Source organism: Lutjanus erythropterus, chromosome 12, assembly GCF_056507025.1.
Source record: "Lutjanus erythropterus isolate fLutEry1 chromosome 12, fLutEry1.hap2, whole genome shotgun sequence".
NCBI lineage: Eukaryota > Metazoa > Chordata > Actinopteri > Lutjaniformes > Lutjanidae > Lutjanus > Lutjanus erythropterus.
In genome coordinates, this window is record NC_139328.1 from 30497640 (window position 1) to 30522634 (window position 24995).

Sequence of the window (24995 nt, forward strand, 5' to 3'; positions counted from 1 at the left end):
AAACCTTTAACTTTGATTATGGCACACATTCACCATAGCATTGTTTCACTAAGCTCATGCAATGTCACAACATTTATTTCTGTCCAGAGTTGCATTAGTTTTTCACCAAGATCTTATATTGATGATGGGAGAGTCAGACCGCTGTGTAAAGTCTTCTCCAGCATATCCCAAAGATGCTTAATGGGGTTCAGGTCTGGACTCTGTGGTCTCCAGTCCATGTGTGAAAATGATGCCTCATGCTTCCTGAACAACTCTTCCACAATTTGAGCTCAATGAATCCTGACATTGTCATCTTGGAATATGCCCGTGCCATCAGGGAAGAAAAAAATCCATTGATGGAAAAACCTGTTCATTCAGTATATTCAGGTAGTGAGCTGACATCATTTTTTGGCCACAAAACATTGCTGAACCTCAACCTGAGCAACTGAAGCAACTCCAGATCATAACACTGCCCCCACAGGCTTGTACAGTAGGCACAAGGCATGATGGGAGCATCTTCTTACCCTGATGCCCCCATCACTCTGGAACAGGGTAAATCTGTACTCATCAGACCACATGATCTTTTTCCATCATCCAATCTTTATGCTTCCTAGCAAATTGAAGCCTTTTTCTGATTATCCTCACTGATGTGGTTTTCTTAAGACTGCACAGCTGTTTAGTCCCAATCTCTTGAGTTCTCTTCACACTGCGTGCGTGGAAATGCTCTCACTGTCACTATTAAACACAGCCGTGAATTCTACTGTAGATTTTTTACGATTTGATTACAGATAAACATATTAGTCACTGCAGTAATTATCCAATGAATAGGTATTTGCTTAGTTAAATCCAGGCGGTGACTTTTTTTTTTGTCCAGGCAGTGTATAAACCAAACCACTGACTACCTGTCATAGTGGTTCAGTTTATGTCATAATCACATCACAGATATTTTAATTTCTTTCATTTTAAAGGATAAGAAAGTGCTACATTAATTTAAAAGTAGTAGACTGAAATGCAATATCCTTGAGGAAAAAAGCCAATTATTAATAGTTCAAATGTCAGTTTTCTTGATGTTGATTTTCTCAACAACCGTTCAGCTGATCAACTTCACACTTCGTGGGTGTGTTGCTCGGAGAGCAGTGTCGAGTTTGGTGTAATTAGGCCAAATGGTGGTGCTCTAACAGTGACCTTTATGTTTTGACCTCCAACTTTTGAACCAGAAGTCTTAGAAACAAATTTATTTTTGGATTATGTGAGTCCAGCTGAATCTATTAAGGTCTGTTGGGGAATTTTTTCCACTACTCCAACAAAATTTGGGCAATCGTCACCAAATTTGGTACAGAACATCTCTGGACTAAGCCAGAAAAAGTTATTTAGGATGTTTTTTGGACGGGACTTATATTACAATATATATTCTATCATATCTCACAAATGCTTCATGGTATTGCAGCCACAATTAGTGTACATGTGTAGATATGATGTGTGAGTGACCATGACATATTGGGTGCTGTTTGGCCAATATATAGCAGCATCATCTCATTATAGAAGAAGGAATCTCTGTCTGTCTTGTCTCTCTTTATGACGCATATCTCGAACACTGTTTTGATCAATTTCATACTTGGTGGACCAAAGGGAATGCAGTCTTGAGTGTGAAGTCGATAAGCAGTTCTCAAACGCTGCGAGCAGCTCTCCATACCAATAAGTGATAATGACCACCAACTCATGTAACAAACTTAGAACTGGATTAACAAAACATTCATCAGCAAACAGTTTGATAGTTAATCATACAGGTAATTATTTGAGCAAATATGCCAAAGATTTTCTAAATCAGTCTTTTCAAATGTGAGTATTTGCTGCTAAGTCGTAATAAATTAAATATTTGCAGATTTTGGATTGTTAGTCAGACAAAAAAAGATGCAAGAGGATGTTTACTTTGAGCTTTATGATATTGTTATGAGCATCTTTCACAACTTTCTGATATTTTATAGACCAAATGTTAAATAAAGAAATGTAATTTATAATCAGCAGGTTAATATACTGTAAAAAACTATTTGTTGTAGCCCTGAACTTACTTGAAGACCCATGTTCACTACCTGATTGTGTAAAATACTCGGCACCAGGATGTTGCAGACATTGTTCATTATATAGTTACCAGGGTGCTTTGTCAATGCCAGGTCTATTTAGCTGTTATTACTGTTATTAACAACAGGCAACAAGTGCTCGTCTTGTGTCTGATGCGTCAATGTTTGCCGTACGGCACGTTGTCAAGATTGTCCATGAGTTTGTCAGTCGATGATTTCTCAAACCAGCACATCTGTGATTCAGATGTTTGTAACTTGTTGTGCATCCTGTTACTGCAAAAGCTCACGCTGGTGATGGATCCCTTTTACAGCTAACATGCTGCTTTTTGCTGCTGATTTGTATGATTGCTTTTGCAATTACGTGGTAATGTGTTTCAAAGTCGACCTGAGATTGAATTGCATCATTTCTTGTGTTCTGAATATTAATGCCTTCCTGTGTCGGTGCCCATTTTTTAAAAATGTTTTGATCATGGTGGTGTGATATATCTCTTCATATATGTTGCCCTTGTGCTATTATCACAAGGAGACGTCATTTTGATGAAGAAAAAATTCACTTTCGAGGCACATTTATATAAAGCAGTAACCCTCTGTCAGTGACATGTCGGTGACATTTACTGACAGGCAGACGGCAGCGTCAGATAAAGACACAAAAGAGACAAAGACTGTGTGCAAACATTTTTTGGGCTGTTTTATCTATTTTTGCCTGGACACATTTTTGCACTTTGGCTTGTTCGAATCTATAAACAAATATCCATAAGGGAAAAGTGGGACGAGTAGACAGGAGAGATGGCTATGGCTATATATAAAAGATCTGTCATTTTAGATACCGAAGTGTGTCGTCATTTTTCCTCAGTGCCAGGCTAACTGGATGCTGTTTGTCACGGCTTGTAAGCCGCAGTTACCAGAGCAAGTCTGTTTACATTGCATGTCAAACTACATCTCCCTGGAAGCTCAGCTGTCAGTCAATCACTCCCCACATCTCCCCTCCCCAGAGGCGTGGAGGCTAAAGGAGCATTTCCGATAACATCTCCAGAAGCGTACAAAAGCAGTAAATTCAGTTCAGTTTCAGGCGAGGTTTTGACTGTAGGTTCCTTCTAACATTACTAAGGGGATCTGCTGTGGAGCTGGCTTAATGGACAATTTTCTGGCACTTAGCTAAAAGTGCGTATGTTGTGTATGAAGCTGTTATTTTAGGGTGGGGGTCCTTATTTGTCTCTGTATTGTCTGTGAAGCTCCTAAGTCCTTGAGGAACCCTTGATTCCTCCTTTCTTTACATAAGATGATTAAGCAGGGAACACTCCCACCTGCTGAGTCAAGAAAATAAATCAAAGGCATCCCGTTTATTTCTGGGGATCAAAACTCTCTCTCCAGTCTCCTTATTACCATGCAAATGGACTTGTCTCCTGTCTCCTGCACACTGTGCTTTGTAAACACCTGTCATCTCCACTCCTCTCTCTCCTTGTTTATTTTCTATGTGTGTGCGTGTGTGTGTGTGTGTGTGTGACAGATCCAACGTGCTCTGCTTAGGAACAACCAGACTCAGCGTTTCTCTCAGAAACAGGCTCTCAGGCTGCACCAAGGCCTCGTCACCAGCACCGCCGAACAGGTGCGTGTTTGTCTGCGTTTCTGCACATGATGGCGAACGAGTCAAGATTTTTATGTTTTTTTGATGTGTACTCAACGGACGTCTCTGCATATGATAACGTGAATTTGTCCGAATGCGTACGACGTGTGTGTGTAGGTGATGGAGCGTCTGTGTGTGCGGGTGCAGCAGCAGGTGTGTGTCCTGAAAGGCTGCGAGGAGGGAGAGGAGGTCCAGACAGCCAGACAGATCCTCAAAGAAGCCAGGGACTCGAGAGCTGTGAGTAGACTGCCACTGTGTGAGAGAGATATATTTAAACTGTATTTACTCATAATGCCATAAGATGTGTGGTACAAACACTCAGAGAGTGTGCATCATGTGTAGTCAGTTGTCTATTTTTGTTTCTTTACACATTTCACCAGTGGTAGACAACAACTGCTACTTACTCAGACTCTGTACTTGAAGGGGCTACAATAAATATTTTCATATTAATAATCCACACTCAAGGATGTCCTGTTGTCCAGGGACAAATAAAAACAGCACCTAGGACACAAAAATATGAAGTTTGAGACAATTCTGAGACAGAAGAGAAACTAATCATTGCAAAAACATCAAAGCAAATTTCCAAGAGGTGTTAATTTGATAAACTGAGCACATATTGGGAATCTAAATGGTTACTTTCTCACCTGAAAAATATTTAAACTTAATAAAGTTATATGTTAACAGCAGGGGTGGAAGTAATTACAAATACTTAAATTACTGTAATTAAGTTTGCTGGAGTAGTTTCTCAAGTCTGTACTTTTACTCATACTTAAATATGCATTACACTATGTAATCTACTTAATACTCAGTTATGATTTTAAAAGTAACTGAGTACAATTTGCATTATTATCCAAACCTTTCATCTGCATTATAGTAGCCAATCATGTGATTTGACCACAAATGGGCCAATGAAAGCAGTGACACACACAGGCAGAGAAATGAGAAGAAAAAATTAAAAATGAGGAAATAAAGATGTTTTGATTCTTAGAAATGATAAATGATTAATTGATTGTTAGTGTTTTCAACTGATGGTTCAGGAAAATGTACAAAATCTGCAACTCTAGTTCGGAGAGGTGACTGTGACATCAACGATTAAAAATACTCGCTAACTAATACTCTGAGTAGTTTTTACAATGAATACTTTGTAGTTTTACTCAAGTATATTTCTAATACCAGTACTTTTACACGTAATTGAGTAATAATTTAGCAATGTAACAGTACTTGTACTTTAGTATAGACTTTCAGTACTCTTTCCACCACTGATTAACACTGAACAGTACAGGGCTGCTAGCTTGTCAATGTAACATTTAGCTCTGTATATAAATGATCCCAAATATTTAACACTGTAAAAATGTCTATAGGTTAATCAAGGTTGCTTTGTTATAATATCTGTGCCAGAAAAGTTGCACATGCTAACTGGTGTGTTTACCTTGTTGGCATCTAATGTGCAGAAAGTAGAATTTTGGACAGCTGCAGGACACTGAGCCAAAAAAAAAAAGTTTATTTCAAGCCCTGTTAACAATAGATTAAATGACTACTTGTGAAAGGGATCAATCGTGATGAACCCACAGATATCAGGTCAGGAATTTCACAGGCCCACAACCTTTGAGACGAAGCAGTCAGCTGCTTTCAGCTAAAAAGCCCTCATAAAGTCGCCGGATGCCGAGCCTCAAACGGCAGCCAGAGAGCGAGCAACTAGCTTGTAAACATAATGGAGTTTTAAGCAGCTAAAGAGCTGCAGGAGTTGGTAGGCACCACAAATAGAGCTAAAAGCAGAGTGAATATTGCCAGGTGGCCACAAACACAACTCCAAATCAATGCTAATTTTGTTTCCTGTCTGCTGAATGTGTGAGTAAGCAAATGTTTGCAAACCACCTCATCATATCAACTTGATGAATGAAAATATGTACAAAATATGGTAAAAAATGTTGTTTTTGTCAGTTTGTATGTAATTTTGAGGTACTTTTACTTTTGCACTTTATATTTCTACTTCACTGCATTTCAGTGGGAAATATTGTAGCTCTCATTCCACTAATTATATGTTGTAACTGCTGACTTTATTAATGGTTAATTGATAATTTACTAATACTTTATATATTAATTCTAAGCAATTGCTTATTGCTCTAAGTGTGGCCTGCAGGTCAATGGTGGCCCTCAGAAATATTTTGTGCAGCCACAGAAGGTGACATGAAACATTATGCATTTTAATTGATCAGTTTCAGTAGCGTACATTTAATATACTGTGTGTACCTGCGCCCCACTAACAACCATCTGTCTGCTTAGGAGTGACAACTTTTAAAAAGCTACCGGTTGCATGGCAACTGGCACCTCTCGAGTGTCGTGGGAATCCCGTTTAGTCAACAATGCCGGTGCTGTGTGTTGGTGGGCAACTGTGCTGTTTAATGTGGGAGTGAGATGGAAAAGCCACTATGGCAAAAAAAAACAAAAAAAACACCATGATTGAAGAGAAAAGGAGGCTTCAGGAAAAACGGATCGGCTCGTACTTCGTCAGATGTTGGGGACAGATAAAGTGATCTGCCTGTCTGCAAACAGCTGAACTGGGTGCTCTTTTTTTAATTTTATTAAGTGCTATTATAAGACAAATTCATGGGTGTGCCTGTGCGACCATCAATCATACACTGACTCAGTCATCAAAACTATGAGAGCCCCTAAATTAGAACAATGTTTTGGTTGGCACGTTATGAAACACCTGTCTGTCATGAATAGATGTATTATTAAAGGAATAAGGAGTTATATTAAAGTCTGAAATCTGATTTTGATTTGTGTTTCTATCATATCTATTTTTACTGCAAGGATATATGTGACTTGCTGCTAACATCGCAATGCAAATTACAGAAAATGTCAAACATGTAAAAAAACACTAGGGACTGTTGTTATTATGTCCAGAAGGCAGGACGGTATGAATGTTTCAGTACAGTAACAAAGACAACCTGAGCTGCAAACACTACAGAGCAGCAGTTCAACCCAACAAGAAACCAAATGAAAAGTTTATGCTGAACCCTCAGAGAGTGTCAATACACCTGAGTATCAAGACGCAGATCCACTCAACATCCCCAAAAATAACAGAACAAGTTCTGCATTGCGACAGAGAAAGAGTGAGACGAGTTAACAAAGTGACAAGCTGTTTCATCGATCTCCCAACAGCTGAGACACTAAAACATGTGGATATACCGAATATATTTTGCTGCCATTTCACTATTAATTACAAAAAAAAAAAAAAACTCATTAGAAAGGTGCTGAGATTTACAAAACAGTTAACCGGGCTGCTGTGGTTCTGCCTCCTGAACAATTTACAGCTCAGGCTGTTGTCACTTGGTTGAAGCTCCTTGGATGTTTTACGGTAAAGGAAATCCTCCAGATGGTCATTTTTCAGCTGTAACAGCCCTGAACTGTCCGACACTTCAAAGAAGAAGAGAAGACACCTCCTGTCAACTCTTATTATGCTAATGACTGTCAATCATATTTCAAAGGAGACGCCCAGGTGGGGCAACGTTCCTTGTTTGGACCGGTTCTTCTCTTTGATAAAACGCAGGCTGAAAAATCAAGCTTAAAACCCAGTGTCTCATCCAGGACATGAGGGTGAGAGGATTTAGGTAAAATTTAGTTACAAATTCAAGGTTTCGTGTTTCCTATAATCCTAATAATAATAATAATAATAATAATAATAATAATAATAATAATAATAATAATAATAATTAGAATAATAATATGCTTTTTGAAGAATCCAACTTCAGTCGAGCTTGAAAGATTTTTCCAAACCTGGCAACCCAAATTGTGTTGAAAATGGAACCTATTTGATACAAAAAAAAATTAATAACATTATATTTTATTAGTATTTTTCATGTTTCATTGTTGTAGTCTATGAAAAAGTTTAGACAGCTCAAAAGTTCAAGCCAACATACTACATACATAGTACATCAGTTTTGAGCCCAAGACAAATTCTTTTGTTGAGATAATATACTTTTCTTCTTTAGATAAATTTAAATATTTGAATTTTAGAAACCTCAAAATTCACATCTTTATTCAATCTAAATTTATCTAAGGAAGAATAGTAAATTATCTCAACTAAAGGTCAGCAGAAAGTTTATAAAAGTTTGAGTTGGGCACAAAACTCAAAAATCTTTTGCAGTATGTTGCACACCAAATTTCAAAAAAGTGTTAATATTTCATCAACTAAAATATCAAAGACTGTGACGGTGGCTCGTCTTCTTGAGTCTCCATAAACTATGGCTGCCAAAAAAAAGTCTTCAGGGAAAAGAGAGCATTTAATAGTTGTGGTTCCAGACAGATTTTTTCCCACTTTTTTGGCCAAAAATGTCTCTTTTGATCGTAAAGGTTGCAGACCCCTGTTTTACACTATTATGTGGACCACTGCTGTATATATTGTTGTACATTTTTGTTTTATATATTACATATTTTTACACTTCTTATTGCTATTTTTTCTGTTGTTGTATATACTTACAAAATACTACTTAGGAGAGGTGGATCCGAGTCTTTGCTTTGCAAGTCAAAAGTCTTTTATCTCAATTCTTAAGCAAGTCATAACAGTGAATTTCAAACCTCATTTATTTAGAGTTACCCAGCTGTTAAGCTAATATACACATGAGAGTGCTGATATATGATATATGTTAATATTAGCCTTGACCATTCTTTTTGTAATGTCAAGTGTGGAATGGAAGATGTGTCTCTGAATGTAATTTTTGATCTGCATGTTTTGTATATTAACAAAATTATCCAATCCAATCCATTAACACAACAGCAGTTCTTCATGGTCCTCCTCTGCACACTGACTGGATGCTGAGTCGAATTAGTGCAAAACAAAGTGGATCTGAAGAATTAAGTGTCATTTTGCTTGGGATTTTAATCTTTGGGTGCGGGGGAAGGTGTCAAGTAAGGCTCAAGTTCAAGTACAGTCATGAGTCAGTGGTGTTAAAGTCTATGTCAGGTTGTAAGTCTTTTTTGATTTAGTCAAGCCTAAGGTCATCAAATTCGATGACTGTGTTCAGTCCACACATGTCATAACTTTCAGGAAAGGGACAAGCTGCTTAATAACTACTTTTCCTTTTGGTAATGATCTTAACCTCTTCTCTTCGTGTGTGTGTGTTTTAGCTGTACCCGTCTCTGTGCGAGTTGGCTCACGTGCTGTCAGTGGACGGCCCCGTCAAGCAGCGGCTCGACACTCTGGCCGGAGAACTCGCCAAGGCTGCAGACAAAGAACTGCAGGTGGGTTGAAGGTGGAACTGTGGCCGTAATTGCAGAAGCGGCCGTTCCCCCGATGCATCTGTATTTTAAACAGTAGTGGAGTTCTGGACTAGTTGCATTTAAATTGCCCATTAATAGCGTGCGGCTGTGTGTGCGGCGCAGGTATGCTGACTTCAAAAGAAATGTAGCATTTAAATTCACAGGGAAGGAACAGTTTAACATTTTTTTTAGTTCCGTTTGTTCCCTTTGGGATTCAGTAGCACAGTGCAGTCGAATGATAAAAAAGCAGCACAGCCCCCTAGGACAAATCCGGGATACTTTGTACTGAATTTCAACTTACTTGAGCATAATTTACATTTCTGTTTGTGCACTCCAATTTTGTTGATATGCACAAGGCTACATTTCTAATTTGCAAAGTTCAAGATCAATTCAATTGCAATAATATCATCTGGGGAATTTTCACTTTTGTGTTTATGCACAAATGTTACCTGTTAAAGATCTAGAAGAAGCAGTGAACAGATCATATCAAGTGTTACTACTTAATACATGAATGAATGAATTGCTGCGGTGCACCTAAATAAAAGATTACAAAAAACGCAGCGCATAAATAATTTTGAAACATAAATTTACTTTAGAAAGTGTGTGTGTGGTGATGCTTGTCTCGTGTCAATTGTGTCCAGGTGGTAGTGGACTCCATGGTGTCCCTGTGCCGCGAGTTGTGTCCAATGTCCTGCTCAGCCGCAGAGAGGCTCAGCCCGCCGCTCTCTTCCATTTCCGAGCAAGTTTCCATCCCTCGCTCCGCCATCCGCAACGCCCTCATGGAGAGAGCAGCTGAGGATATTAACCGCGCCCTGGAGTAAGAAAGAGAGCCGGCGAAACAGTTCAAGTCAGGCCGAGAACTTCAGCCTGCATGCCGATTAAATTGTTGTTCCCTCCTCTTGTTATCCTCTGCTCTCCTCTTTTCAGGGAGGTGAAGTTGTCGGTGGTCTCCTACCTGACCAACTCCATAGTGGATCAGATTCTACAGGAGCTCTATACCACTCATAAAACCCTGGTACTGGTAATATCGCTTTACTGCATGACTTCTTTGTAGAAATGTAGAAGAAAGTGTTTAAAGCTGAAATCTATGACTTCACAGCAAAGATGGAGCATCTAGTGTGGGGTTTGCAAAGTTTTTTCACTTTGATTTTTAAGTAGAAAGTCAGAATTATTGTTATGACTGAGATCTTAATGAAATCAGGTGTGATCAAATAAACCCAGCGCTCATTTTTGAGTTCTCCATAATTATCCTATGATCTTGAGGAAACAAAAGTCATTAGTAATTAGTTAGTAAATGATCTCGTAATCTCAAGAAAATTGGCCTTTTGTTCCCTTAAGAACAAGATAAATGAACAAGTTATCATGAGCTTTTTTATCTTGAGATAACGAAATAATTAACTTGTGATCCTGAGATACTGGTATTATGAGCCAACATCACAGATTTCAGCTTTAAATTCATGAAACACTTTAATGCAGTGTTTCCCAAACTTATTCCCTGAGGATCTGCTTTTTAATAATGACAAACCATTCATGACCCAAATCACAATTAGTCTAATTAGTTCATTTGTGCCCGCATGAACATTTCTAACCATTTTCACTGTCATTTCTGCCTCTTTTTATATTATCTTAACACTTAATTGTTGCTGTTTACATGTGTTAAAACTTTCCAAATGAGAAATAAATTAATTTAGGTTGAGTTAACAGGCCAACTCACTGCTTTTAATTCCTCTTATCAGGAAAACAGAATATTTTAGCCCAAATTAGACAAAATACGTGCATTTAGATGGAATTAACCGGCTCTTGTTTTTTTCCTCACATCAGGGAAACCATTCATATTAAAAGATGCTTTAGAAAAGGTTTTCTGCAGATATAAATCTTGGATTTCTTCCATAATCCTTTATTTATTTGGGGATCCAAATAAAATCTCCTGTGACCCACCTGTGGGTCCCGACTCTTTGGGAATGACTGCTTTAATGTCTGTCCACTTGATATGTAGCTAAATCCAGGAAATGGCAGCTTAGCAAACAGACTAGAAACAGACGAAAACAGCTAGTCTGGCTCTGTCCAAACGCTTAAGAGAAATCTTCTCTAAAACCTAAGTTTAAACATGACAAAGTATGTTTTTAGGGGGGTTATGCGCTGGACTATTTCTTTGTGGAGAACAATGACTTCCTGGAGACTGCGCTGGTTACTTGGCAACCTCACAGTGATGACAAAACTTTTGTCACTAAGAATAGTATTTCCCAAAAAGTTTAGATCAGCAAACTCAAAGTAATTTTTTCGAGGAAAGTCATCAGATGTGTGGAAATTTAAACACTTACACTGATCCGGGCTCCGAGCCAGAAGCTGGTTAGGAGTAATTGACAGGAGACCGGCACACCCTCTGCCTCAGACCACTTCTGATTGGTTGGATTGTTTCCATGCTTTAAAAAGGACCATCAGTGTCTCTGACTCTAATATAGTTCCTTGCAGCCAACAAAAAAGTACTTTTATTGTTTCTATATAAATAATAATAATCCATGAGTGACCTTGTGCAGCAGCATATTCACCGATTTTGTGCGGTGTCTTTGTGTGCAGTATGATTTCAGTTTGTGAGTCAATATTTTTCTATAGTGAGATGAGTCATGGATTTATCTGAACCCTTGGAAATGAATTTTTAAAGCATGCAGTCATCCAGTTTGACTAAGTATGGAACTCATCAGTGTAGTAAAAAGTTTGTTTATTACAGATCACATACACACATTACTGCTAAAATGTTGCCAAATAAGTCAACTTCAGCTTCCAGACACGTCGATGCAGAGCAGAGATTTTTAGCCAGCGTGCCCGAGAGCCAGCCCAGAAATGCCTCCGGATTACACTCAAAATGTCAAAAAGTCAACACTCGGCTTACTAAATCGAATCTTAAAGTAAATGTTATAATGTGGTGAGAAGCAGTAGTGGTGCAATTTGATTCAAGTGCAGAGGCTCATTATTACACTATGGGTCTCTTATGAAAGACTTTCTGCAGCGTGGAGGAGCCATTAAAATTTGCTATGTGTTGAAAAATTTGTGATAGAAGTCTCCCATGCTGCCAATAAGGTTGTGCATCTTTAATTTGTAGCATCTTTAAGTGATTGAAGTGGGCACCGTGTTTTAGCCGTCGTGCGCCATTACCGTATCAAGATGAAGGGTTATAGGCTTTTGTAGGAGAATATTGCACTTACAAAACAACATAACAACTTGATTTAGGTCACTTAAGGCTATGATTGGACCCCGCAGGTTCCCCTCTCCATAAAATTAAATTGTTTAAAATGAAGCCGGTGGAGAAGGAGGCAGAAATAGACTTCTGGCAATAACAGTGCCTGTCCTGCTCTGTTTTGCATTCCGTTCACTGCCCCTTCTGTTACATCTCATTTTCCTTTCTGTTTTACCGCAGTGCCAGTTTGTCCTCTATCATGACTCACTCCACTTTGATAATCAAGATATTGTATTTTATTCATATTCTTCATGGGCTTTAAACACAGCAGCAGAACCCTCTGCTTTGTTTGTCAGCTTCTTGGGTACAAGGGCAGACGCTCTCCTCTGAGACTGTGTTGGAGGAGACTGTTCCAGGTGTCACCACTGTGTGCCAATATGCGTGTGCTCATGCATGTGTTTGATGTGTGTGTGTGTGTGCGTTGCATCAGCTGCGGCAGGTGTCCCAGGCGAAGCGCTGGGATGACGTGGGGACCGGCAGACGCACTATCAGACAGTCCAGAGTGATCGAGTCTCTGGAATTTCCTGATGAGGACTTTGGCGTCAACCTGGGAATAGTAAGTGTCTGTCTGTGTGTGTGTTGGAAAGAGAACAATATCACTGATCACAAATATAAAATTGATACAGTTACATCAATCAGTTGATTTTATCCAAATGAATAACAACAATTTTGACAATCAGCTGCTAGTTTAAGTCATTTCTCAAGTAAAAATAATTTACCACTTTCAGCTCCTGAAATGTAAGGAAGGGAGGTCCCCGAGATTTTGTCTGCTCCGAGGTTGTCACAATTGTTTGAGTTGCACATCAGCTAAAATCACAATTTATACAAAGGTCCATATACAAAAATATCTACTAATATTTGACATTACTTTGTAGTTGGTAGGCCACACCTCTGCAGGGTTTCTACAGGTTTCAGAGACCTCTTACTGGTTCTGGTTCAGTTTTTAATCAGAAAGTGAGACTTAAGTCTAATTTTTATCATTTCTAATTTTCATATATATACTTTCCTTAATGTCCCCTTCTTCTGATCTCTGAGAAGTCAAAACTTGACGTGGACATTTTTGACCATTTTATTTATTTATAGAATCAATACATTGAAAATGATCATTTGCTGCAGGCCTACATTAAAGGTGGGGAATGCAACTCTGCAGATGTTTGAACTCAACAGCCAAACAAATCCTCCTTCAGAGGATTTACCGTCCCATTCGCTCCCCCTCCCGTTCCCCTTGTCCTGTGCACAGGCACCAACGCAACCTGTCGCTGACGGGCTGGAATCTTGTTGTTGCGTGGCGAGACATTTTCGGTTTCCTATTTACAAAGCCAGGACTGTGCAGAAGCATCAGATTTTTTTTCACCACATGCACAGAATAGAGACTAGAGGACCATAAGGAGATATTTGCTAAAATTTGCTAAAGGGTGTATTGGATTAGAAGAGCACGCCCCACCTTCAAAGGGCAATTCTGGTATTTTTAAACCTGGCCTCTGTCAAAGTACGTCCACTAGAGGTGTTTATTTTTGCCGCTGACAGGCTCAGGTTGTTATTCTAAATGTCTTACAACATTATGGAAAGGATCCTCCGGAGACAGATCTTTTTTTAAGATCTTTTTTGCTTAACCAGAAACAGCTGCTATCTCTCTCTGTTCAAAGACACCAACAAAAACAGTGATTTTACCTCACAGAACATCAGAGATGCTGGTCTACTGCTCCCTTGGTAAGGTTTTTAATTTAGTGTAACGAAAGCGTTAGTTCAGGTCTGAAGTAATGTGCTAAAACCCTATAATGTTGTCAAACACTAGAATAAACACGCCCCCTCATTTGGACTCAATGGCAAATATAGCTGCCTTTAGTAGGAGGAACTGCAAAACCAGGAGTAAAACAAACAATTATCTGCGTAAATCAAAGGCACTTGGACTTTTCAGCTTAGCGAAGACACAATGATCCATGGACATTGTCATGTGACCAGGTTCCTGACATTTATATGTACCTGACTTTGACACTGGAGAAATATATAAAGTAAAGAAAGCACACAAAACCCCTGACGCTTGGTCTTAATTTTAAATCCACATTTCAGTGCCTGGATTTCAGGTGTTTCTGTGAATTGCAGCGATCCATTATCTCCTCTTATCTTTAGCTTTTAGCAATCTGTAAAAAGGTCGCTCTGATTTCTTTTTTAATGTTTGTAGAGTCAATCACACAACAGCACATTGTGTTTCTTGTGTTTTGTGGCGTTCAAGCTAAACGCTAACACTGCTGCTCATTAGTCTCCGTAGCCATTTCTTGTGCACATACTTTTACTTTTTCAAAGATTACTTTGCTGCCATGCAGCCTGTTTCATGGCTGCTAGTTAAGGCAATCTGCTGCTGGACCAATTCTAAAACTTAAGAACCCAAAAATGTGTAAAAAAAAATAGGTGCCAGGTCTAAGAATACCAGAATTACCCTTTAATGTATTATTGTTGTGTGCTAACACATGGTATACCCATGGTCAAAACATTGTCATCCTCTGCTCCAAAACACTTGTATTTTTAGTTTCAGTGTCTCAGAACCAGTCACCACATTTCCCATAATCCCTGTAGATTCCCACTGACGCTGATTTCCCCCACTTTAACCCTGCGTGTCGTAGTTGTTCTTTCCTTTACTGAAGAGGACAAACATGTTCTAATAATTTCCTCATCAGCTTATCATCCCCTCCAGCTTTTTCATGTTTTATGATGTTCAGCAACCAAACTGACTGCCGGTGAAATAAAAACCACTGCATTTTATCATTGTTGGTTGTTAATGGCATTTATTCTCCTGCTTCAAAATGTACTGGGGGTTACAAATCACCGCTCATCATTACTTTTATCTTCTTTGACAAAAGGACACAATGGCTATTAAGAAGCGGAGCTCCAGAACCAGAAGAATCCGTCCTGTCTCCACCAGACTGAGTGAGTTTTTGTGCCTCGAATCGCAGCTAATTGCCTTGAAGTGTTCATGTGGCGTGATGTAGTAATAGCAGGGTCAGGGTCAATTGACTTTCTATTTGTAATAAAATGAGGAGTACTGTAGAAGTGTTGCATTTCTTCAGCCACATAAGTGGTGTGCAACTTACCATGATGAAATGAGTCATGATGTCTTTGATTATTTAAGCTGTTCTCAGTCCATGCTCATGCTAACAGCAACTGTGTTATTAGCCATTGTATTTAATTTAGCATGTCATATCATCGTATGAAAGGATTAACCCTTTCTGGGAAGTGAAGTGGCCTTTTCTCTGATATCGCCCTCAGGCCAAACTCGACATTTTTTGCCCCATTAGTGGTAATGGCCTAAGAATATCTGGTTTCTGCCTCACCGGGCAGCTAGCATGGCTTTTGTTCTTTTTTTAAACTCAATTATTTAAAAAATGAGAGCCATAAATCTCATATATGGGTTTAGAAAAATGGAATGTAAGAACTCTTTTCTAAGTAATTATTTGATTGCAACTTCATTCTATTTGATTGAAGTCAAACCTTAAAGCAGGAGCAAATGTGACGTGACATTTCCTGTTGTCACAGTCGTTTCCTTCGTCTTGTTGTAGGTCTTGGTGATGAGCCCAGTCCTTCTCCCACCCCATCCGCTCCACCGCACTCGGCCCCTCTCACCCACTCGGCATCATGGGAGTGTCTGTCCACCCTCCCCACCAACGGCTCGCCCCTGCGCCACGTGACCCACGTCAGGCCTCGCCCGCCGCGGAGACACAGAGCCGGGCACCTTCCCCCAGAATCTGTAAGTTGATTGCAAATGGCACAGCGGTGACCTCTGACCTCATTATTAGCTTCAGTAGACAGGAATCACCTTTTCCTTGAGCTCTTTGTGATGGAAAACTCTGCAGGGCAATTGACTCTTCGCTAAGCACTGCCCTCCTTAGTTACTGTTGCTTTCCGTTCTCGCACTGCATTTACGCACATTACGGTGATAACAGTGGTAGATTTAACGTCAAAATTGGGAGTAATTGTTGAAACACGAGGTCTGTGATTCCTTAGAGAAGTAAACAAAAGCAGATTCTCATTTCTAGCTGACAACCGTGGATTTTGTCAGCTAACATAATGACTCAAAGCAGATTTCATAAGTGTAGCTGGGTGACGTGAGCTACTGCTAACTCCTTGAGTCATCTGAGAAGTCTCCAGCTGACATTTTAATATTTCCATCTGACACATTTTATAACAAGAACCCTGTGAAAATGTTACACAGTAGCTGCAGAGATGATATAACGTTCATGCTAAACAAGGCTAAAGCTAGCTTACATCTCAGCAAACACTGGTTGGATGGTGAAATACGGCACGTATATCTACATGACAGATAACAGAAATACCCTCACTAACGTGGGAAAATGAAGCACAGGGACTTGAGCAGCGCCCCTTGAGATGGGTCACCCTGCCGGACCATGATTGTGAAAGACAGCCAGAATAAAAGCTAAGCTAACCTGGTTTAGACCTGAGACAGCGAGGCAGAAGATGCATCGTCCTCAACCCACTTTGATTCTGCACCAGCCCACATCTTCCTCCTCCTCAAACCCCCACAGGACAAATGCAGATGCTAACTAACAAGTTTGGCTGGAGGTAAAGTTACTGCAGCTAGTAAGTTAGCATTAGTTAGCCAGTCATGCTAACGTTCGCATGTTAGAGCAGCTGAAGACAGAGTTTAATCCATTCACCACACATGTGCTCTTGTGTTTCGTGTTTTCGAGTATTGCTCTCTGTCATCATTTCAACATGTAGAGAAATGGAAAGCTTGACAGCAGTAGTTACGTTTGCTAACCTATAATTAGACAGGTACTGTTTGGGGCGGGGTTTAGCGAAGGGTCAGTTCCTCCACCGTGAACAAACGTATGAGATTTGTATGCTCGCCTGATTTTTTTTAACACAGCCAGCCCTTTAAAAATAGTATCTGGGATGTTTTTTGAAGGCATCTAGAAGGTTATGGAGTTTTTATTGTGCCAGTGACACCATTGTGTGCGTTTAACTGCCCCATTTTTCATCTCATACATACAGTTCAGTCTGTGTTTCCACAAAAGAGCTCAAGGAGGTGGAGAGGTGAGAAAGTAAACCCAACATGTATAGGTTTTAGGCTTTTTTTTTAATCTTCCAACTGCTTTGTGTGAACTTTTGTTATTCATCTTGTTTTCCATGCCAGTGGCACTTTCCAAAAATAAGTTCCTTTTAAAGTAGGAAGCTGTCGCATGTGTCTCTGTGACTCAAATGTTAATCATGCACAACAATCTCCCAGGGGCCGCGGGGCAGCCTCTAACTTAGCAGCTTGTTTGTTTTGAGACTTTGTAAAAGCTTTTTCTAAATCGGCACAAACTCAGTTAGGGCAGCGTGATGAGGAGTTGTTTTACAAACAGACTTCTGTTGGCAGTGGATCTGGTTTTGCCAGCCAGCCCGCCATTTGAAATGATAATACCTTTTGTCAGCCTTTCAGCTTTTTGTCGACATGGTGGATTGATCATTTTTATCCTGTTATTCTATCTGTTTCCTGTTGTGTGTGTGTGTAGCACTGCTCAGAGAACGGAGGCGTCAATATGCTGGAGGACGGACTGCCTGATTTCTACAGCAAGAGAGTTCTGCCTGACAGGTAGCTCACAGAATTAGGTTTTTTTTAATGCAGTCATTAAAAAATGCAGTAGATATGTCATTAATACAGTAACCCCTGAGGATGACACACAAACAAGAGTGAAAGCACAAACATTAGGAGAACTGTACTCCTAATCTGGTGGATCAGTAAAACCTGATATTTTATCCTTTAGCATCTAACAGGAGCGTGTCCAAGCAGACATGTAAGACCTTAATCTTGTAATTATGTGAGACACTTCTCATTAGTATGAGATAATTATCTCTTAATGATGAGAAAATTATATTGTAATTAAGACAAAAAATGTGATTATCGGAATTAGGGTTACCATTCAAAACAATGCTGGTTAGTGGGACCTGGAGCTGGTCGAGCCACCTTAAAGCAGCTATTATCAATATTTAACAAAGGATCAATAGACCACTCATCATTTGAAGGGGGTCGCTGTAAAGGTAAGACATAGTCTGTATAAAGAGAAATGGACAACATGAGAGCTCCCTAAATGTGAATGTTCAGGGTTGTCATTTTAGGTAGTGCTGTGTTGTTGAAGTGTTAATTTTTCTGATCAGTTTGGTTTTAATTAGTTGATCTAAAAACAGGGTTTGATGCCATGAATGAGCGACTGAGTTGGCCGGCAGCGTTAACAGGAACTCGGTCCAATGCTGGTCACTACACTGGCTAAAATTTAACAACCACTTCATTCTGTCATTGTTAGTGCACCAGAACATTTCTGGATTTTAGGGAGACATTTCATTTAATATCTGTATTCTGAACCCATCGTAATATGGACAGAAGAATATGTGATTCATTCTGAACTCTTAATAATTTACACAGTTGACACCACCTCCTGGATGTTTTTTAAATGTGCAGACTTCTGACTCCTTGATAAGTTTGCTGTAACATAAGATTTATGCTTATGATGTGCTTGATTTGTTCCCTATTTTTAAAAAATATCTTTCAACCATTTTTCTTCAAATCTTTGGTGGACACACTGGGACAAAGTGGAGGTAAACTTTCTCTGTTTATAAGAAAACTCCACTGGGCACCTTTAACTCCAGAAACACAAAGGTTGGACATACTGGGGCATTTAGAAATTTAAGAGCCAAACATTTTTTCCAGTCAGTGGAAACCAAAAACGGAGCTGAAAAGCGAGTGAATATTAGACTTAAAGTCACCAGGTGGCCCAAAGCATGACTCCAAACAAATGCTGATGTTCACTATCTGCTGGATGTGTAAATAAGCCCTTAGCTAGCAAGATATCAAGTTTAAAAAAAAGTGATAATACGCCCACGACCACTGCCCCGAAGCAGGCAAAAAATCAGTTGAAGCAGACTTAAGTTAATCATAATGTGTTCTCCTTCCTAAACAATTCCAGTAACTTAAGATTCACGGGCAGTGTTGACATACAGCATGAATAATGCCATGCAGATTAGTCACTGACTGAATGAGTGTCTCCCAAAAGCTTCAAACCAATAAGGAAATAATAGCAACTATCATCTCAGTCTGTCTTCTGAAATGATGATTGGTCTTATTTATCATAAATATGGAATAGTCTTCTCATAATTAACACATAAAGATTTCCTAATTATGAAAATGTGTCCTCATAATTACAAGATGCGAAGTTCTAATCACGAGATGCTGGGTCATGATTATGAGTAATAGAACTTATACTGACGAGAGACGCTTCTGAGGGTCCCCCCCCCCCCCTCTGGTGAAAGTAATGTGCTTTAATACTATATCAGTATAATTAAAATGGAAGTGTTATCAGTGTCCCATCACGCTGTATGGAATTGAATAGAATCATTTTCTACATTTCATCCAGACAGGGCTGAAGTAAATGATATAAACACTGCTGCTTCTTATCACAGATCTAGATACATCAAATTAATTGTGCATGAAGATATGAATGTATGTTAATCAAATTAGTTTTAGTGGGTGAGATGTTCGGTCTCTAGAAGGTACGACTGCTCACGCTGCTGCCCCAAAAATCAATATATATTAATAAGAACCTACGTAAGACAAGTATTCCTCCTGTATAATACATGCATTAAAAACAGGACCACTACATGTCCTTCTCCTTAATCCTTTCATATGTCATGTAATGGTATCAGTGATGAATAACACTTGGGCACAGGTTTAGCAGTGAGCTTCCATTTGCAGTTCATAGATGCCTCATTTGTAGCCCTATTTGTTGAATAACTAGAACATATTCCATTATATAAAATAATCTTGTTTACAGTCACAGTCCAGCCTCCTGTTCGCTGTCTAATTATCTTTGAGACTGTACAGTCATCACGCAAAATTGTTCCTGTGCTTCCTCCGTATGAGAGAACACTGACTGTCTACAGACACACATTTGTTGTCAAGTAATTACATATTGAAAAACACAGCTGTATGCTTTCATTTTTACTACTAATTTAACCCAGTCTTTAGCATTTGTTGTCTGTTGAAAGCATACTGCACACATAATCAATACAATTTCAATAAAGTGCTGTCTGGTCCAGTGATAATTGAATTCTTTTGGGTCACTTTATTTCTGTTTAAAAAATGGATCTTTGCTTGAAGTGATGGACCCAGAGATAATTTGCATCTTTAAGCTCTTTGTTTCTCTTCACACACAGTCGCAAATGTGACGTATCATTTGCGGCATTGTTACGATGTTACTGCTATAATGAAACGTTACGAATTCTGTTCAACATTCACCGCATGACGTTTTCCGTACTTTATATAATGATGTTGTCGCAACCTTGTGAATATGTCACATCTTCAGAAAGTGGTGGAAATGCTGAGAGAACATAGCATCTATGTTTAAACTAACATGTTAGCGATGACACTTGGTAGGTTATAAATAAGGTCACATGTTGCGGTTACATTGCAACTACGTTACTGCAACGACTTTGTGTTAGCAGGGTTTGGTTTTCAGGCCCACAGCAGGTGTCTAGTTTCACTAAATGAGCTGTAAAAACACTCTGTATCCTGCACCAAACGGCACGCAAAATTAGCTAGCTAGTAGCTGTGGAGCATTTAGCAGCTAAAACGTCACATCCTTCCCTCAGAAGTTTCTGGAAACCAAAAACAGAGCTAGAAAGACAGTGAATAGTGGACAGTCATTCATCAAGTAGACAAAAACACTTCTCAACAAATGAATGCCAATGCTGCTGTTGTGCTAATGCGTATGCTAGATTTATAAATAATTAACTGTTAGCCAACAAGTCGTCCAAACTTCTAAATGTCGCCAAAAATCAACTACTACTGCTGTAAAACAGCATTCAGTAAATTTAGTTTAAGGACGTCATCAAGTTAAGATCTGTGCTAAAGTATATATTTTCATATTACAAAATATATTTTTATGAAAAGTTCAAACTACATATTTTACAGCCTAAATATGTTATACTGGTAAAAAGCAAATGCTAAGGCTACCGAACTACAAACTACATCTGAAAAAACTACTGTACTGTGTTAATTGATGACTTTCACCAGAGCAGTTGTGACAAAAGTACACACAAGTATCAAATTTACTCAGTGTAAAAGTAAAAAGTTGCCCTCTGAGGGACATTTCTATTGGCTGTTTCTGTGTAAAGCTAACTGAACCTCATATTTATATAATTTAGATTCTATTAAAGTTGTAAAGTTAACCTAAAGGGACAGTTCATCCCCAGATCAAAAATACATATTTTTTCTCTGACCTATAGCGCTATTCATCCATTCTGTTTTGGTGTGAGTTGCCAAGTTTTGGAGATATTGACCACAGAGATGTCTGCCTTCTTTCATTTATAATGGAGCTAAACTGGAGCACAATCTACCGAAACTACTTTCTTTCTTCTAGACAGAAAGTAGTTCCTACATGAAGCTGCTCACAACAAGGCCTGTGCATTATCTTGAGTAAGTGGGTCATTATTCCTGGAAAGAGTCACTGGCTTTGGATTTTTCAAATATATTTTGGCACTTTGAGCATCACCAGCTGAGTGCCACTTAGTCCCATTATAATGGAGAGAGGGCAGGCATCTCTACAGCCAAATACTGCTAAAACTTTTAGAGGGACTATCTGGATGGAGAAATTTCACCACAGGTAAGAGGTAAAATATGTTTTTTTTTTATTTTGGGTGAACTGTCCCTTTAAAACTTGAACTTTCATCAGAAATATTCAACTGAAAGAGCAGTACGACTTCCCAAACCACACAAAAAGAGCGGCCCCGAACAATTATTAAGCTGCACGACAGTGTGTGCTTAATGCTCACCAGTAGTGCATGAAAAAGACTGATTGAGGGAGCATAAACTATGTGTTCTGCCAAATAATGAACCCATCTGCACAGGCCCAGCCAGAATAAAGTCTGTTATTGTCAAATGGTTCATTAGCATAAGTAACAAACATCATGTAGGCAGCTGTTAACACTGGGATCCACTAGCCAGTGACGACTCATAGAATGTATACTGGTCAATAATGTTTGATGGTTAGAATTGCGTTAATATTCCTAACTAACCAAAGTGACGTCTTACTCTGACCCCGCTGTATACATCTCTGTTTATATCCATCTGTTTTTTTAATTTGTTCTCTGTCTCATTAATCCCCTCTCATTTCTCCTTCTCTCTCTCCCCTCTGCAGTCAGTTGTCATCCCTCCATCAGGCCCAGTCACTGAGGAGAAAGAAAAGACGCAGCGTACTGTCCATTTTCTCCGGCTTCCGCAAGAACCGCAACTCCACCATCTCCAATCAGGACTCGGAGTACGTACGCGGCACGCGGCCTGAGTGGAAGGAGAGGTTGAAAATAACATTTAAGTGCACAGACCCAGAGAATGAGATGGCTGTTAAATTAATCCAGCGCAGGGCATTAACGTCACTTCATAGCTTTCATAAATATTTGAACGGAAGAAAATATTTTGCTGTCACCAACTGTTTTTCCTTTGCTTTGAATTTATGACATTGCATACATTTAAACTGCTCTTACATAACTGCGCCATAGTTAAAAAAGTAGACAGCAGTATTGCAAAGAGGAGGAAGTGCAATGTGTCAAACTTATTTTAAAAAAATGAATTATACAGATTAATAGCTGAGGGAATGGTGTAGCACTCAGTAGACAGTCTTTGTAAACTTCACCATTAAGTCAAGTTTCACAAAATGCAGGAGAAAAGGCACTCGCTCAGAGCTAGAGTGTGTGTTTCAGCTGACTGAGGTGCTTACAAGTTCAGCTTAAAGGAACTGTGGCAAGGCTAAAAACGGGTGACGCAATCGCCTCTGCTGGTTTAACAACCTTGCCGCGGTGCAGGAGTTACACTCTTTCACGGAGGCCAAGTTTTACAGCTGCCTACAGCTGTCAGACAGAGAGGCATAAAAGAACAGATGAGTCATCTTAAAGCCAGCTATAGATAGAAATGGCTTTTTAACAAACAGTTTACCATGGTTTGTAGTGTGTTACCTGCAGATTGTTGCTAAGCAATCAAAGAGATTGGTTGTCAGAGCGTTCACTTGGCTGCCCTCTGCATCCATCTCTTTTGTCTTTCTGCAACACTACAGTGTGTGTGTGGGAAGTGCAACAGCATTTTGGCCAAAAATGTGTTCATTAACAACATTTTGAGACTGATGACACAGGACGTGCATGCTTGTGCTGCACAGTACATTGTATCTGTGTTTATTGACAATAAATACAGACTTTTAATGTGCAGTATATTCTGGTTGTAGCAGGGAGGTCAGTTTAAGGACAAGTTAGATCACCCAGTGTTTGCTCACATCCAGCGCCTCACAGGTCAAGTCTCGACCCCATAAATGCCCGTAAATATGACTCACTCATCAAAATTTCTTGTGTTTTTCTGTCTGCCCACTCCAGCGGCGCCTTAGAGAACGTCTACTCGATGATTCAGCACCCCAAGGACGCTGGGAGGCCAGAGAGCGCCGTTCCCGGGGCGAACGGGACCATGCCTTCACCTCGGCCCACGCAGGGTGTACCCGTGCATGGGATGAGAGCTGCCAGCCCCCCCTGCCTCATCCAGAGACAGGTACACAAAGTGTGAAATTATCAGAACCTCCGGTGTTGGAAAAGGTTAGTTCAGACTTACTGAAGTCACATAAAACTAATAGATAGAGGTGGTGGTAGACCAGCAACTCTGTGAGGTAAATTTACTGGTTTTGGCCAAACAAGTCTGGTGGCTTTGGGAGGAACAATACTTTGCTTATGTAACGTCAGTTTCCCAGTGTCTGGAAGGTAAGGCAAGGTAAAAGCAGTGAAACTATTCTACAGATAGAGCACACTGCAACCGATATCGATTTTGTTTGCTTTATTTAAGGTGAGCTTTTTTTGTAGGTGGCTGAAATTCGTTTTGCTGCTGGCCCTGTCTACAGCAGTACATTGCTTACAATAGAATGCCTTAACTGTCTTTGCACGTTGTACAATAAACTTTGCTGTGCATCACCTAAAATGTTTAGTTTGCAGCCACATGTGCACAGTACACCAGTACTCCAGCTGCTTATCCAAACTGGGGGTTTGCCATCTACCTCATACAACCCCACTTCAAAAAACTATACCTTTAAGTGTGAATAGAACTTCCAAATAGTCAAAACACTGTGGCACACATCGAATCATTCCCTTTGAAAGTAGGGCACCAATCTAGCACCACAAATTGTTTAAAGCCCAAACTTTTTTTCTGTGGAGGATCACAATTGAAACTTAATGGTGGACCAAGGACCAAAAGCACACGTCTGTTTTAATGACTTGTATAGTTAAGATGCAAAATGGAACTAAGATCCCAACTTCCTTTACTGACATGCTCAGATTATAGAAAATAATTCATAATTAGGGATACAATATATTCAAAGATATGCAAAGGTAGACAGGAAAGACAGGAGAGAGAGACAGGACAACATGAGCTGGGATTGAACACAGGCCACTACAATAATGACTACATCACAACAACCTCTGCCAAGGCATCCCTTACAGAGCATTTTCACCTCACAAAAATCAAACTGCATAAACAACATTTTCTAATTTATATTTACATTATTTTTTAATGTGTTATTTTTATTGTTATCTATTTATTTATTTATTAGCAGGACTGGCCCAGCTGAACCTCTCGGCAGCCCTGATTTGAATTTTATGTAAATTTGTGACTATTTCAATATTGTATCTTCTGTCTGCAGCTCATAAATAGTGATACAAAATGTGAACGTCCTGCTCCCAATTCCTATAGTTATCATGGCATGATACACTGCATCCTGTGCACACCACCTGCTATTCCCAGCCT

General features: G+C 39.5%; 1 protein-coding gene across 1 annotated transcript in view; it reads left to right on the forward strand.

Moving 5' to 3' along the window:
- Window positions 1–24995, forward strand: part of carmil3 (capping protein regulator and myosin 1 linker 3) — a 116131-nt gene that overhangs the window by 82396 nt on the left and 8740 nt on the right. The window contains exons 24-34 of the mRNA XM_084732438.1: window positions 3565–3663; window positions 3799–3918; window positions 8812–8925; window positions 9585–9760; window positions 9871–9964; window positions 12609–12734; window positions 15037–15103; window positions 15733–15920; window positions 17689–17768; window positions 22366–22485; window positions 23585–23753. Coding sequence (XP_084588564.1) covers window positions 3565–3663; window positions 3799–3918; window positions 8812–8925; window positions 9585–9760; window positions 9871–9964; window positions 12609–12734; window positions 15037–15103; window positions 15733–15920; window positions 17689–17768; window positions 22366–22485; window positions 23585–23753 — 1353 coding nt within the window. The remainder of the gene's footprint in view (window positions 1–3564; window positions 3664–3798; window positions 3919–8811; window positions 8926–9584; window positions 9761–9870; window positions 9965–12608; window positions 12735–15036; window positions 15104–15732; window positions 15921–17688; window positions 17769–22365; window positions 22486–23584; window positions 23754–24995) is intronic.